The sequence below is a fragment of the Scyliorhinus torazame genome, chromosome 2 (genome assembly GCF_047496885.1).
Source record: "Scyliorhinus torazame isolate Kashiwa2021f chromosome 2, sScyTor2.1, whole genome shotgun sequence".
Classification (NCBI taxonomy): Eukaryota; Metazoa; Chordata; class Chondrichthyes; order Carcharhiniformes; family Scyliorhinidae; genus Scyliorhinus; species Scyliorhinus torazame.
The window spans coordinates 205,366,430-205,383,649 of record NC_092708.1 but is presented as its reverse complement, the minus strand read 5'-3'; the positions used below and the strand labels follow the sequence as shown (position 1 = coordinate 205,383,649).

General features: G+C 48.1%; 1 protein-coding gene and 1 long non-coding RNA gene across 2 annotated transcripts in view; one reads left to right on the top strand and one right to left on the bottom strand.

Moving 5' to 3' along the window:
* Window positions 1-17,220, bottom strand: part of LOC140395346 (Krueppel-like factor 7) — a 116,548-nt gene that overhangs the window by 33,357 nt on the left and 65,971 nt on the right. The window contains exon 2 of the mRNA XM_072482989.1: window positions 13,858-14,422. Within this exon, the coding sequence (XP_072339090.1) occupies window positions 13,858-14,422 (565 nt within the window). The remainder of the gene's footprint in view (window positions 1-13,857; window positions 14,423-17,220) is intronic.
* LOC140395351 (uncharacterized) overlaps window positions 2,022-17,220 on the top strand; it is a 133,662-nt gene continuing 118,463 nt past the window's right edge. The window contains exon 1 of the long non-coding RNA XR_011936166.1: window positions 2,022-2,132. This is a non-coding gene — a long non-coding RNA (uncharacterized lncRNA). The remainder of the gene's footprint in view (window positions 2,133-17,220) is intronic.

The window sequence follows — 17,220 nt, the reverse complement described above, 5'->3', positions numbered from 1 at the left end:
GGCACAGACGCACAGTAAGAGAGAAAGAGACAGAGAGAGAGAGGAACAGACACACACATACACACACACACACACACACACACAGAATAGAATAGAGACACAGTGGGTTTTTTCAGGCTGTCGAATTTAATGCTTCCTTTATTTCTCAGGAAGGGAATAAATTTCAGCTAAAATCTTGATGATGAATGCAGTTAGGAAGCGCAGGTGGCAGACACTGCACCACTTGTACGCCAGCTCATTTAATTGGTGGGTATTTTCTCTCCCTCCCACCCCAAAGAAGGAACAGCAGTCGAGCAGGCCCCGACATGCTGCCAGCCAGCCAGACAGGCCCAGGCAATTACCGCCCCGTGCATGGTGCTGATGCAGTTGCCTAGCAACCCCGTCTGCCCATCCTCCACCCACACATCGACTGCTGCTATGACTAATTACAGGCCAGGCTCTTTTTGCAATGTTTCCAGCTTCTGTCATCAACCGATCCCCAGGGGTGCAGGAGGGCAAAAGAGAGAGAGAGCGTGCTAGAGCAAAATAAAGCTTTTGGCGCCACACTATAATTTTGGTTCAGGGCATTTAAATGCACAAGACATTGACAAAAAGATTAAAATGGAGCACAACTGCTCTGGAGATTTTCACAGCCTTTGAAAAATAAGCGAGGCCCAAGCATCCTCAAAATCAGATCTAATGTAGTTAAAAGTCATGCTGTTGGAACTGGGATGGGTTATCAGTCAGGAATGCACTTCAAGAAAACAACAGCCAATGAGGCTACAGGTGAATGAACACAGGAATGAAGATCAAGGCGGATTATCAGCATACTGGACTGAAAATGATACTTGATATCAAAACAAGAAAAAAGCTGCCACTCCAATGCCACAGCACGTGAGATCTACCTCAGACACTCCCTCGATATCGTCACCAAGTGCTGATTCACATCTTAACCAGTGACCCCCCCAGGTTTGACAGCAAGCCCAGCAGCATGGGTTCAATTTCAGTACTGGCTAAGGATATCCAGAGAGAGGCTTTCTCAACCTTGCCCCTCACCTGAGGTGTGGTGACCCTCAGGTTAAGTCACCACCAGTCAGCTCTCTCCCTCAAAAGGAGATAGTAAACTATGGCAACTTTACCTTTACCCTATATCGTGGGAAAGAGGAGCTATTGAAAAACAAACTACTTTTAAACGGCCAATTTACTTTTTCCGGACAATTAGGTTAAATGGTGATAGGGTGAGTTCCCAATCCCACCCGGTTCCCACCCTCTGTAGCATTTTACCAGCATTGGAAGCTCTTTGAGGTGTTCTCACTCTCCAACATGTCACTGGCTCAGAGACAGGTCACCCCCCACCTCCCCCCCCACCCCTCGAAGCACTATGCAGTGTACTAGTAAAGGTTGCATTTATAAAGAGAGTGGCTTGATGGTGCATCAAGGCACCTTGTTTGCTGGTGTCCAGCAACGTCATCATCCACTCCAAATACTAATGTATTTTTAAAGGTCGCAACAGCCACCACTTGGGGTGAAAAGTGTACAGTGTGCACTACATGCTGAAAAAGATACTCGGGAATCATCAGAAGCCTCCCACTGTTGCTCAGAAGAAATAAATAATTTACATTTATTTGGCACCAGTCATAACCTCATGACACACCAAAGTCCTTTCCAACAACTGATGTACTTCTTAAATCTAATAATTGTCATAAGGTAGGAAATGTGGTGGCTTTTTTTATGCACAGCAACGGTCCCATAAGCAGCAATTTGATAACAACAAGATAGGCTATTTCAGTGAACGTTGGTTGAGGTATAAATAGTGGCCTGGACACCCGGGTGAACTCCCGTGCTCTGCTTCAAATGAGAGCTCAACCGTCCACCTTAAGAGGACAGACCGGACCTCAGTTTAGCATTCACCACTGAGGGGCGGCACTTCAGACTGTGCAGCCCTCCCTCGGCACTAGACTCTTGGCCTAGATTTTGTGCTCAAGCATCTGGAGTGGCATTTGAATCCCCAATCTTCTGGCTTGAAGGAGAGTGTGCTCCCAGCAGATGCAGGGCTGGTAAAGTAATCGGAGCTCTGCGATCCTCTCCAGAATGAGGGTTTCCCAACCATTTTATTCGCGGTTTCACTAGGATTCAGCATCAAGTCCATCCAGGTAAGGAAGTGTGTAGACTGCAAATCTACCAATGATGCACATTAACCCCAATCCCTGCACCAATTCCGATCTCTCCTTCAACCTCTCCAACACTTCCTCAACTTTCAACAACGCAGTGAAATCTCTGAGAACTTTGAAAAAAAAAGCTTCCTCAAGAGAGTGAGGAAATTTGAACTTCCTCAAGTTAGATCCTCCAGTTATAAAGAGTACATACAGAAAGCCAGGTTGAGGTATTTGATACTATTCAGAAATCACCGGTAAAATCCTCTCAAAGTTGTATTGGTTTGTACTTCCTGACTTCCAATTTAAATGGCTGTACTGCATTATTTCCCTATCACCTTATCTTTATATTCTTCTTCTTTTCTTCCACTCTCTTTTGCTAATTTTGTGTTGATTGCAGCAACGTTGTCAGGAAATAGAGTAATTGCTCAATGTGGTGAGAATGCGGAAGCTGCTACCATTTGCAGTCATTGAGGGGAACGGCATGGATGTACTCAAGGGGAAGCTGGGTCAAAATATACAGGGGGAAAGGATGAGAAGCAATTGGCAAAGTGAAGTGGCTGGAAGGTGCATCATGAGCGCCGCCACAAGTCTGCTCGGCCAAATGGCCTGCTTCTGTGCAGAGATCCTATTCCAGGTTTGTCCAACGTGCGACCTGTGGGCCGGATGTAGCCCAGGAAGTCCCCCACTGTTCTTCCCCCACACCTCTCTCCCAACAAGTGAAAAGGTATGAAGAGCCTGTCCCATAAAATACACCATTTGCAGCATGCAGCACGGGCCTCAAATGCAGCCAGGCCTGGCAAAACAAAGCAGGGTGCAAGGCCACTTCTGCATCGGCAAATAATTCTCTGTACTGTGTCAGAGTGGGGATGTTTCAGTTGTGTGCCAGCCATTGACATGGTCAATCGGTAAACAATTGATGCAGAAATAAAGGAGCCGTTTATAGCATAGAGGTTAGCACTGTTGTTTCACAGCAGTAGGGTCCCAAGTTCGATTCCCGTTTGGGTCACTGTCTGTGCGGAATCTGCACGTTCTCCCAGTGTTTGCGTGGGTTTCCTCTGGCTGCTCTGGTTTTCTCCTACAAGCCCCGAAAGACATGCTGTTAGATGAACTGGGCATTCTGCATTCTCCCTTGGTGTACCCGAACAGGCGGCGGAATGTGGCGACGAGGGGCTTTTCACAGTAATTCATTGCAGCGTTAATGTAAGCCTCCTTGTGACAATAATAAAGATTATTATTTTGCCGAGATCCTGAGAGTATTGCGTTGGGAATGAACAAACTCATCCCATCAGTTTGGACACTATTTGAATTCAGCTTCCAGAAATTTGGAGAGGCAGTATAAATTAAATGGCTCAATTTTAAAGGGGGCAGGACCGGACAGAAACCTAGGGCTGTGTGCACACAAATGTTTTCAATGTGGCAGGACAAATTGAGGAGACTGTTAAAAAAATGTATGGAATCCCTGGACAGCTGAATAGATTACAAAAGCCTAAATGGCCTATTCCATATCCTGAGACTGTGACCCCTTGTCCTAGACCCCCAGACAGAGGAAACAACAGTCTCTGTCCAGCCCTGTCAGAATGTTATTTGTTCCACTGTGATCTCCTCACATTCTTCTAAATTCCAGTGAATACAGGCCCAGACGACCAATCTCTCCTCATATGACAATTCTGCCATCTCAGGAATTAGTCTGGTGAAGCTTTGCTGCACACCCTCGATGACATGTATATCCTTTCTTAGATAAAAAGACCAAAACTGCACAAAATCACAAAGGCCCTGCACAGCTGCAAAGGACATCCTTGCTCCAAGTCCTCTTGCAACGAAGGTCACCATACCATGGGCTGGATTCTCCGCAGCCCTGCGCCAAAATTGCGTTCAGTGAGGGGGCGGAGAATCAAAGTTCCCGACCGAATCGGGCCCGGCGCCACTCTGTCGCTCGTCCGCAATTTACGGCACGCGGCTGGGGGGCCATTGCCAGAGGCCCTCCCAGCGATACTCCACTCCCAAACGACCGAATTCCCGACGGCGTAGTTCTAACCACGCATGTCCGGTCAGACCTCAGTTTGCGGCTGCTCCTGGTGGGGGACAGGAGGATCGAGCACCGGGGAGGGGCCTTTGGGGCAGCGATTGGACCGGTCCGATGCAGCGGCGCACGGCCGATTGGGGGGGCCTATATTGTCCGCGGTCCGAGTCCGCCATGGCGCTCGGCGTGGCTGCTGGAGGCCGTCGCCGTGCACATGCGCGGACTGGGAACCAGAAGTGCGGGGGCCCGTATCCACTGCGTGAAGCTCCCCGGGTCCCTGCTAGCCCCCTGCAGGTAAGTGAATAGCCTTTTATTTTTTGGGAAACTGGGGAGTAAAACGCCAGTGTTTTTATGCCGGCGTGGGGACATAGTCCCATTTTTGGAGAATCCAGCCCCTTTCTTAACTGCTTGCTGAACATAATGCTTGCTTTCAGTGACTGGTATACAAGGACACCTAGTTCCCTTTGTACATCAACATTTCTCAATCTATCATTATTTAAACAATACTCTGCTGTTCTGTTTCTCCATCCAAAGTGAATAACTTCACATTTATCCACGTTATACTGCATCTGCCATGTGTTTGTTCACTCATTCAACTTGTCTAAATCACCTTCAAACCTCTTAACATCTCCTCACCACTCACATTCCCACCCACTTTTGTGTTGTCAGCAAACTTGAAATATTACATTTGGCTCCCTCGTCCAAATTACCGATGTATTTTGTGAATAGCTTGGACTCAAGCACCTATCCCTGCGGGTACCCACTAGTCACCATCTGCCATTTCGGAAAATACCCATTTATTCCTATTTCCTGGGCTGGATTCTCCCCCGGTCGGATGCTCCGTTTTACAGCAGCTCAGGGGTTTCCCGACAGCGTGGGGCTGCCCCACAACCGGCCAGCGTAACGGAGCATTCCACCAGCGGGGTGAAACAGAAATGTGGTGCAGCGGGGCGGAGAATCCACTCCCCTGTTTCCTGTCTGCTAATCAATTCTCAATCCCAGGGACTTCCGGTTGCGGCTATGCGGAGCTAAGTCGCACATTCGGCGGCTCACGCAAAAATGGACTTTTGGGCTCTTTTCAGGGCCCCCAACTGAACTTTTTTGACGTTTCTCAGTGTGGGAAGGAGATTATAACAGCTCCCCAATAGTATATGGTTTCTACTAGGAGCGGGGCGACTAAAAAGGTGGTGGTGGTGGACCCGAAGAAGGTGCGAGGGAGAACAAAATGGCAGCGGGCGGAGACCAGGCAGCATGGATGCAGTGGGCGGAGGAGTAGCAGGAGGGTATCCAGCGCTGCTTCAGAGAGATTAAAGCGGACCTGCTAGAGCCGATAAAGGCTTCTATTGATGAGCTGCTAGAGACACAGACGGCCCAGGGGGTGGCGATCCGAGAGGCTCGACAAAAGATCTCCGACAACGAGGACGAGATCTTAGGCCTGGTGGTAAAGGTGGAGGCGCACAAGGCGTTCTACAAGAAATGGCAGGAGCAGTTCGAGGAGATGGAGAATCGGTTGAGGCGGAAGAATCTGCGGATTCTGGGCCTCCCGGAGCAGCTGGAGGGGCCAGACGTGGGGGCCTATGTGGTCACCATGTTGAACTCGCTGATGGGAGCGGGGTCCTTCCAGGGGCCCATAGAGTGCTAGCGAGGAGGCCCAAGGCTAACGAGCCTCCGCGGGCGGTGCTGCTGAGGTTCCATCGGTTCGTCGACCGGGCGTGTGTGCTCAGGTGGGCCAAGAGGGAGAGGAGCAGCAGGTGGGAGAACGCGGAGGTCCGAATATACCAGGACTGGAGTGCAGAGGTGGCGAGGAGGAGGGCCGGGTACAATCCAGCGAAGGCGGTGCAGCACAGGAACGGGGTGAAGTTTGGCATGCTGCAGCCGGTGTGACTGTGGGTCACCTACAAGGACTGGCACCATTATTTTGAGTCTCCGGAGAAGGCGCGGGCCTTTGTTCAGGCCGAGAAGCTGGACACAGACTGAGGGTCGGGATGGGCGATTGGGGACTGCGGTTGATATGTTATTTTTTTCCTTTTTTTTTGAGGGGGGGCCTTTGCTTTGCTCCTGGTTTCTTTTTCTCTGTGTTTTTCTCTTTCGGGTCGGCGAGGGTGGTTGGGGCAGGTTGGTCACTGTTTTGGTTGGGTTGGTCGGGGGGGGCTCTTGGAGGGGGGTAGGTAAACGGAACAGGGGTGGTGGAAGGCGGTGAGATGGGGCCCCGCGGGGGAGGGGGAGCCCCGAGTCGGGGGTGAGGGGACTGGGCCTGTAAAAGGAGCTGCGTCAGAGGTGGCGGGGCGGGTAGGTGGAAAGCGCGGGCTTTTTCCCACACTGAAGATTGGAGGGGGCCGGGGCGGGGAAGCGAGGGTTGTTTCCCGCGCTTAGAATGGAAGGGGAAGGGGGAGAGCCTATGGATGGGAAACGGGAGAGTAGGGTGTGTCACACAATGGGAGGAGTCGAGGGAGAGGCGGGAGTGGCCGGCGTCAGCAGGAGTCAGCTGACTTGCGGAAGTGCGATGGGGGGAGTAAATCAGCAAGGATCGGTCCCAGCTGGGGGGGGGGGGGGGGATCGAGTTGCTGCTGCTATGGTCAAGGGGAGCTGGAGCGAGTGGGGGGGGGGGGGTCGAGACGGGGGTATGACGCTGTGGGGAACGGGCCGGGTGTGGGGTGCGGGTGCATGGCTGGCCGAGGAGGGGTCATGGCTAGTCGGCGGGCGGGTAGCCCCCTGATAACCTGGAATGTAAGGGGACAGAATGGGCCGGTTAAGCGGGCCCGCGTGTTCGCGCACCTGAAGGGGCTCAAGGCGGATGTGGTTATGCTCCAGGAGACACACCTGAAGGTGGCAGACCAGGTAAGATTGAGGAAAGGGTGGGTAGGTCAGGTGTTTCACTCGGGGCTGGATGCCAAAAATCGAGGGTGGCGATCTTGGTGGGAAAGAAGGTGTCATTCGAGGCGTTGAGCATTGTGGCAGATAATGGCGGTAGGTACGTAATGGTAAGTGGTAAGTTGCAGGGAGAGAGGGTGGTACTGGTCAATGTGTATGCCCCGAATTGGACGATGCGGGTTTTATGCGGCGTATGTTGGGTCGGATCCCAGACTTGGAAGTGGGGGGCCTGATAATGGGGGGAGACTTTAACATGGTGCTGGATCCGGCACTGGATCGCTCTAGGTCAAGGGCGGGTAGGAAGCCGGCTGCGGCTAGAGTGCTGAGGGGGTTTATGGACCAGATGGGAGGGGTGGACCCTTGGAGATTTGTAAGGCCGGGGGCTAGGGAATTTTCATTCTTCTCACATGTCCATAAGGCTTATTCCCGAATCGACTTTTTCATTTTGAGTAGGGCGCATATAGCGAGAGTAGAGGATACGGAGTATTCGGCAATAGCCATTTCGGACCACGCCCCGCATTGGGTGGACTTGGAGATGGGGAAGGAGAGGGACCAGCGCCCATTGTGGTGCTTGGAGGTGGGGCTGTTGGCGGACAAGGTGAGCGAGCGGATCCGAGGAAGTATAGAGAGGTACTTGGGAGACCAACAACAACGGGGAGGTCCGAGTGGGGATGGTATGGGAGGCGCTGAAGGCGGTGGTGAGGGGAGAGCTGATCTCCATTAAGGCCCACAAGGAGCGGAGGGAGCGGGGGGGGGGGGGGGAATGACCTCCTTCTCCTCAAAAGATTCCACCATTCTGATTGGATTGCCATGGTTCATGAGTGATTGTGTTGATTCCGAGGATGGACCTGGAAATCAGAGACAGAGAGTGATCTCAGCCTCGGAGATGATTGGGGAAGCTGATATCTGTGCCAACTCCACAATATTCCAGGACAGTGCTGATTACTGACCGACCAACTCCACTCATTGATGGGACCTGCAAGGGTAGAGCAGCTCATGGTAGCTGGTATGTTCCCCCGTTCAGTGTCAGGAGATGACCATCTCCAATGAGAAATTCTAAGTACTTTCCCTTGACGTTCAATGGCAATACCATCACATAATCCTCTACTATCAACATCCTAGGGGTTACCATTGACCAGAAACTGCATTGCACCAGCCATATAAATACTGTGGCTACGAGACCAGGTCAGAGGTTGAGAATCCTGCGGCGAGTAAGTCACATTCTGACTCCCCAGAGCATGTCCACCATCTACAAGGTACAAGTCAGGGGTGTAATGGAATACTCTCCATTTGCCTGTATGAGTGCAGCTCCAACAACACTCAAGAAGCTCCACACCATCTAGGCCAACGCAGCCCTTTTGATTGGGACCCAATCCACCACCTTAAGCATTCACTCCCCCCACCACCACCAATGCACAGTGGAAGCAGTGTGCATCATCTACAAGATGCACATTACCTTTCAAACCCGTAATCTCTGCCACCTGGACAGACAAGGGCAACAGACACATGGTGCAACCATCATCTGCAACTTCCCATCCAAACCACATACCATCCCAACTTGGAAATATATTGACCATTCTTTCACTGTCACTGGGTCAAAATCCTGGACTCCCTCTCTGAGAGCACTGAGGGTGTACTGCACCTCATGGACTGCAACAGTTCGAGAGCAGCAGCTCACTATCAACTTATCAAGGGCAATTAGGGATGGGCAACAAATGTGGCCTAGCCAGCGACACCCACATCTGTAAAAGATCAATAAAGAAATCCACCTTGGTTCTGTCACCTACAAATCTCAGATTTGAAATAGTCAGTTTTCAGTTTAGGGCAGCACGGTAGCATTGTGGATAGCACAATTGCTTCACAGCTCCAGGGTCCCAGGTTCGATTCCGGCTTGGGTCACTGTCTGTGCGGAGTCTGCACATCCTCCCAGTGTGTGCGTGGGTTTCTTCCGGGTGCTCCGGTTTCCTCCCACAGCCCAAAGATGTGCAGGTTAGGTGGATTGGCCATGTTAAATTGCCCTTAGTGTCCAAAATTGCCCTTCGTGTTGGGTGGGGTTATTGGATTATGGGGATAGGGTGGAGGTGTTGACCTTGGGTAGGGTGCTCTTTCCAAGAGCCGGTGCAGACTCGATGGGCCGAATGGCCTCCTTCTGCACTGTAAATTCTATGATAATTCATCACTGAGCCAGAGGTAGGTTTTCAGGAGTATCTTAAGGGTGTAGAGATTTAAGGAGGGAATACCAGAGCTTAGGGCCTTGGTGTCCGAATGGCGGGGTAAAGAAACTGGGCATGCACAGGGGCCAGAATTAGGAGAACACAAGTTCTCAGGGCTGTAGGGATCAAAGAGGCTACAGAACTGGGGTGGGACAAGGCCATGAAGGGATATAAACACAAGGATGATCTATCAAAGAATATGGACATTGGTGAAGAGATTCGCACTGCATTAACAGGTCCTCAGTGACTTTTAAACCACCTGAGGACCAGGGTCTTTGATCAAAAGGGCCCAGATAGATCAACAAAGGTTATGGTTTTATCAGTTTGTTGTTCCTCAACATTACTCTACGGCTCTGAATCATGGGCTACATTTGGGAGAAGACGTCTCACAGGCATTCATCAATGTTCCTTATTCACAATCCCTCAAATGGACTAGGATGATCATAAAACTAAATCTGTTCTCAACTGGTTTGACCAGTTCCAAAACATATGTCATCAGAATCCAACTTCACTGGCATGGCCACTTAAATGGAGGACTCCAGACTCCCAAAATGATGACTTTATCTGGAATAGAGTTCTGTCCAAGGAAGTGTTGACAGCCAAAAATCTGAAGACTATTTGAAATCAACTTGAAGAAATTTGACATTCACATCAATACACAACAGGAAACCATCAAAGATCGCAAACTGACAATCCATGAGCGGATAAAGAGCTTTGAACAAGCTAGGATCGCCAAAGATAAAGAGATGGATAGAGAACAGTAACTTGCATTTGTTACAATTATGAGCTTTAGAAGATTGTGTTTTTAATTCAGGGGAAAGTAAAGGGTCTCATGTGACAGGTTCTGAAGTCTACGTGACAGTAAGCCTAACCAGTTTGATTATTACAGATTAAAGAGGGCCTGGATTGTTTTATTAGGAAGAAGAGGGCATGGTGTTTATACTTGGAGACAATGGCAGCAGTCTGTGTGCTAACAGTGAGTGAAACTGCGAGTTTCCAAAGTCCCACAGGTCCGGAGGATATCAGGTTGTAAACAGCTGCTCTTTAAACTGTCTATTTACTTCCAAGATAAGAGAGAGTTGGGGGTCACGCGAATAGCTAATCAGCATCTCTACCTGGATACAATGGCCATGTGATTCTCATTGCCATGGTGATAGGCTTTGAGATGGGAAGCATCCAGAGAAGGCTGTTGTGATATTGAGTTACAGGATTTTATAAAATGTCACTGTATATCACAGACAGATTTGCCTGCCAGCATCCGAGAGATGGAGAGCGCAGGTAGGAGGCAAAAATGTTGATGTGCTCAAATACAGGTGGAAGCTGCTCGCATTGAAAAGGACAAATTCGTGAGGAATTCCAAACAAAGCTGGAAGATTATCCCAGTTTGTGCAAGAGGGAGGATCTCCAGTTATTGTCTCACTGTGAACAATTCTGTTAGAAGTTACCAGGCTGAGAAAGGAACAGGCTGAGAAAGCAAGAGACCAGAAGTAAACCTTTGGGAGATAAGAATCATTTTGGAGTGATTCTCAGAGATTAGAATGTCTTACTAAAAAGGGCAATGGAACATCGACAGGAATTGTTTTTTTTCAGTTCAGTCACATATTAGAATAAGAGAATTCTGTTCTGTGGCTTAAAATATAAGTCACCCACAAAGATGGTGTTTACTCATTAGTGCCTTAAGCTTTTTGTTGCAGTAAGCATCTTAAAATGTGAAATCTGATTATGAAATGAAATGAAAATCACTTATTGTCACAAGTAGGCTTCAAATGAAGCTACTGTGAAAAGCCCCTAGTTGCCACATTCCGGCACCTGTTCGGGGAGACTGGTACGGGAATTGAACTGTGCTGCTGGCCTGCCTTGGTCTGCTTTAAAGCCAGTGATTTAGCCCTGTGCTAAACCAGCCCCTATTGTGTCAACCTTTCAGCTATTAATTTTATTTCTTTTTAAAAGTTATTAGTCTCGATGGAGATAGGAACACATTTATACGGCATTTCTTTTTTAAAAATTTAGAGTTCCTAATTATTTGTTTTACAATTAAGGGGCAATTTGACGTGGCCAATTCACCTACACTGCACATCTTTGGGTTGTGGAGGCAAAACCCACGCAGACACGGGGAGAATATGCAAACTCCACACGGACAGTGACCCAGGGCCGGGATTCAAACCCGGGTCCTCAGCGCCGTAGTCCCAGTGCTAACAACTGCACCATGTGCCGCCCTTGTATATAGCATTTCTAATGTAGTAAAAGATCTTAAGTTGCTTCATAGGAGTGTTATCAATAAAAATTTGATACTAAGCCACATAAAGAGATATTGGACGGAATTTACTGATTTTCATGCCGGCGGGATATTCCAGTCCCACCAATAGCTCCTCAGATTTCCCGGCGACAAGGGGTGCATTCAACAGGAAATGCCATTGACAATGGCGGGCCCAGACAATCCCGCTGGTGGGCCACCTCTGCGAACAAAAAACAGTTGCGCAGAAAATCCTGCCAATTGAGATAGGTGATAAAAAGCTTGGTCAAATTTGTAGGTTTTACGGAGTTTCTAAAGGAGAAATACAGACGGAGAGGTTTAGGGATAGAATTCCAGAACTTAGGGCCACGAGGAGGACACAGGTATAGGGAGCAGAAAAAGAATCTCTCTGGGATTGGAGGACAAAGAAAATCTGGAGCCATCACTCGAGACATGGTCAAATTAAAACTCAAAATCTGTCTTTTGCTTTTATGCAAAGAAACAGTCTTATCCCAGCAATGATGGTGGGATTGCCAATAACTAACGTGCACAGTTTTCACTGGGTGATCTTCCCATCTCCCTTGATTCTTGCCAGTTTTCCTACCTAGAAGGACAAGGGCAGCAGATGCATGGGAACCAGCACCACCTGCAAGTTGTCCTCCAAGTCACACTCCATCCTGCCTTGGAACTATATCATCATTCCTTCACTGTCACCATAAACATGTTCAACTATGGAGCATCCACACCCTCTGGGGTAGAGAGTTCCAAAGATTCACAATGCTTTAGTGTGAAGAAATTGCTCTTCTCGGACTTAAATGATCGTCTCCTTATCCTGAAACTGTGCCCCTGTTCAAAATTCCCCACCCGGGGGAAAGAGCCACTCAGTATCTACGCTCTTAATCCCCTTCAGAATCCTGCATATAATAATAATAATAATAATAATAATAATAATAATAATAATAATAATCGCTTATTGTCACAAGTAGGCTTCAATGAAGTTACTGTGAAAAGCCCCTAGTCGCCACATTCCGGCGCCTGTTCGAGGAGGCCGGTACGGGAATTGAACCCACGCAGCTGCCTTGTTCTACATCATAAGTGAGCTGTTTAGCCCACTGTGCTAAAAGAGCCCCATGTTTTAATCAGATCACCTCTCGTTCTTCTAAATTCCAGAGAACATTGACTCAATTTACCCTCATCATAGGAGAAGCCTCTTATCCCAGGGACCAATCTGGTAAAACATCATTGTACCACCTCCAATACAAGTATATCCTTCCTTAAAGATGAAGACCAAAATTGCAAAGTATTCCAGATGTGGTCTATTTAGCACAGGGCTAAATCGCTGGCTTTGAAAGCAGACCAAGGCAGGCCAGCAGCACGGTTCAATTCCCGTAACAGCCTCCCCGAACAGGCGCTGGAATGTGCAGACTAGGGGCTTTTCACAGTAACTTCATTTGAAGCCTACTTGTGACAATAAGCGATTTTCATTTCATTTCATTTCAAAACCCCATGGCAATTGCAGTAAGATTTCTTTATTCTTGTACTTCAATCCCCTCTTAGTAAAGGTCAATTTGTTTATATTTCAATTGCTTGCTGGGCCTGCATGCTACCTTCTCATGTTCCTTATACAAGTACACCCAAGTCCCTCTGAACATTAGCATTTACAAGTTTCACGCCTTTTAAAAAAATATTCTGCTTCTCTATTCTTATGACCAACATTAAAAAATCTCACTTCCTCATTCCATCTGTCACCTTGTTGCCCCCCTCACCTAACGTGTTTATATCTCTTTGTAGCCTCTTTGTATCCTCCTCACAGCTTGCATTCTCACCTAGCTTTGTATCATCAAATTTAGATACATAACTCTCTATCTCTTCATCTCAGTCTTTAATATAAATTATAACTAGCTGAGGTGCTGGCACTGATCCATGCAGCACTTCACTTGTACCAGTCTGCCGACTTGAAAATGCCCTGTTTATCCCTACTCTTTGCTTTCCATCTGTTAACCCATCCTCTATCCATGCTAACATAGTTCCGACAACTCCTTGAACCCTTATCATACTTACGGATCTTTGATGTGGCACCTTAACAAATGCCTTTTGGAAATCCAAGTGTATGAAATCTACTGTTTCCCCTTTATCTACGCTACTCATTACACCTACAAAACGCTCGAATAAATTTGAAAAATAAGATTTCCTTTTCACAAAATAGTGTTGACTTTGTCTGATCATACTAAGATTTTCTAATTGCATTGTTTCCATTATTCGGACTTCCCCACATACTGAAACCAAAATTAAAAAGACCAATTTCCTCTGTAAAACGATGGTAAGAGGACAGCTTGCTGCACTCCCCCAGATCCCCAAACAGGCCCAAGAGAAGAGTTGGCCTACCTGTGTGTGTTCTCTGGTGGGCTTTCAAGTGTGAACTCTTGGTGTAAACTTTCCGACAGCCATTAAATTGGCAGCGGTGGACCCTCTTCTTGTTGTCTGGCGAGGTCTCAAGGTCGCCCTGTCCGTTCTCACTCATCGCCTTGACCAGGCCAAGGCCGCCCTTCCTCTGGACAACTTTCACCGCTGTTGCGTCATCCACAGCCGCCAGGGCATGCGATGGCTTCAACAAATGTCTGCCAAGCTCTGGGGAGGAGGGCGGCGTGAGGGACGTCACGGCGTTGAGCTGGGCGGGGTTGACCAAGGTCAGGGCCTCGCAGGGGGGCTCCGCCGTCGTCTGTAAGGCGAAGGGCATTTCCAGCTGCAGTTTGTGGGGGGAGGTGGGGGTGGAGGGCAGCTCACTTATGTCCGGCTGCCTCCGCGGAAGACTGACTTGCAAAGAGTGTGCCAGCTCCCCTTCACCGCCAGCTCTGGTTGAGGCACTCAGCATACAGTCCAACTCCTCTAGGAACGGGTCCGACAGCTTCTTGGGCTCAGTCTGAAGGTATCGCTCCAACTCAAGACATGTCTGGTGGGACAGGGTGAGGAATAAAATAAAAATATAGGCATCACTGGCAGGAAGTTACTACTGAATTCCATTTTAAGAACATATTCAAGCAGAGAGAATAACTTTGTTAATCTGCTTAGACAGAGTCCAACACAAGAGCATATACATAGAGCCTGTGCCGTAGGTCCTTCTACAGTGGGGCGGAGGTGAAGGGGCACATTTTGATTTAGTAACTGCTTTTTGGTGGAGTATGAGACATTGAGCATTTTGGCCAAACCTCAAAAAAATAGAAATGCACATGTTAGAAAGATACTTGCATAGCTTATCTGAAACCCTAACCCATGCCTTTGTCGCCTTTAAATGTGACCATTCCAATGTTCTCCTTGGCTGGTCCCTCATCATCCATGCTCATTAAACACCAGATCATCCAAACCTATACTCGCCTATGTCTTAACCTGATTTCACCCAAGACCCTTAACCCTTTCGCTAATCTATATTACCCCAACCCCCCCACACCATCCAGCAATGTTTTAAATTTCAACTTTTCATTCCCCTGTTCAAACCTCTCTGTGGCCTCACCATTGCTGCAACAGCCTCCATCCATGTATCCTTTCAGAAGCTACTCGTTCCTCTCAATCCAGCCTCTTGAGCATTTCCATTCCCTTCACCCACCAATGGCAGCATTCCCCTCAGCCATCCAAGCCTTACCTTCTGGATCAAAATTCTGGAGCTTCCTTCCCAGCAGCATTGTGGGCATGTCATGGACTGCAGCAGGTCAAGAAGTCAGACTGTCACCACTTTCTCAATAGCAATTAGGGATGGGCAATAAATGCTGGGCCTAGCCAGCAACACACACACAAACAATTTTTTAAAACTGCCTCTCTAAACTTCTCAATAAGACTATCTTAAAAACCTACCTCACCCCACTCCTCACAGAACCACCCCCACTATCTTCTTTCAGATTAGTGTTAATTAATTTTTCTTCAAGTAATACGTCTGTGAAGCATCAACTTTTCAAGTTGAAGATGTTATACAAATACAAGTTTTTGTTGTTACCACGTGAGGATTGAGTTATAAGTGCTAATAAACGGGCGGCATGTGGCACAGTGGTTAGCACTGGGACTGCGGCGTTGAGGACCCGGTTTCGAATCCCGGCCCTGGGTCACTGTCCGTGTGGAGTTTGCACATCTCCCCGTATCTGCGAGGGTTTCACCCCCACAACCCAAAGATGTGCAGGTTAGGTGGATTGGCCACGCTAAATTGCCCCTTAATTGGGCAAAAATAATTGGGTGCTCTAAATTTATTTTTTAAAAGGTTTGCAGTGTACGTATGCCATCAAAACAAGCATCGGACCTGAAGGCCTGAAGTCCACCCTTACCCAACTCTCTCCAACCAGGTAGTGTCATCGCCTGCTCCATTTCCTCATCTGTGGCCGAGTCAGAGGCATACGCATGTCACGTACAGCAGAGGTGGCAGGAAGTGGCAGATCCTATGTTCAAGAATAACAACTGCCATTTATGTAGCAACTTTAACATATGCATATAAAGAGATAAATGGGTGGAAGGCTGGGTCAACATATTAAAAGGATCGAGGGCCAGAGCAATTCGGGGAGGGAAATCAAAAACTCTGGATCTAGACGTTTGAAGGCATGGCCGCAACAGTGAAGTGGCTGAAATCAGGGATATGAAAGATGCTCGAACTGAAGTGCAGAAATCTCAGGGTTGTAGGTGGTCACAGAGATTGGGAGGGTGTGAGCCATGGTGGGATTTGAACGCAAGGATTCTTTATTATTCTGCTACAGAACAGGATACAAGTTCCTTTTATTCTCTCCCTCCTAAACTCCATCTCAGTAACTGTGACACACCAGACTTCTTAATCCTTTCGTGGCAATGTTCTTCACACAGCAATTACATTAAATGCACCGGTTGCCCCTGGCTACCCAGCAAATGGAAAGGGGGCCTCCCAAGAACAATATACACGCACTGATTTAAAAGGTTGCAATGTGATCTCGCAGTGGGATGACAATTGTAAATCCTTTATAGATGTTTTATATTCTTCGGCCTAATTTAAAGTTTATGGAGTGCAAATCAATCCCAATCCAGCTGATACCAGCAGCAGTTAGATTGACAGATGCAATGAGCTGATCTTTATAGTGTACAATAATCTGCATCAGCAAGACAGGATGTGCCGCCACGACTATGTGTTTGTCGTAATTACTGTCCAATATACACAGTTACCTTTTGGACAATATCGGGGCAAGTTGTACCACTAGACTCACAACTGTCTGGGCATGGAGCACCATCGACAGGATGTGCTGCAGCAACTCACCAATGCTACATCAACAACACACCACTACCTAGAAGACAACTGGTGCATGCCACCTCCACGTCACACATCACCTTGACTTGGACATGCATCGCTGTCCCCTCATAGTTGGTGGGTCAAAATCCTGGAGCTCGCTCCCTGCACTGTGGGAGAACCTTCACGACACACTGCCTACAAACATACAAAATAGGAGAAGTAGGCCATTCGGCCTCTGGAGCCTGCTCCACCATTCAATAAGTTGTGGCTAGGTGGATAGCACTTTTGTCTCAGAGTAAGACGATTGTGGTTTCAAGTCTTATCTCAGCACCTAACCTAGGCTGTACAGTTCTGCCAGGGTGTTGCACCAACAAAGGTGCTGTGGTTTCAGATGCGACATTAAACTGAGAAGCGATTTGCTCTCTCAGGTGGACGTAAAATTAAAAAGTCGCAACACGACTCAATCTGGGCCAATATTTATCTATATACCAACAGCACAAACAGATGATCTCATCATT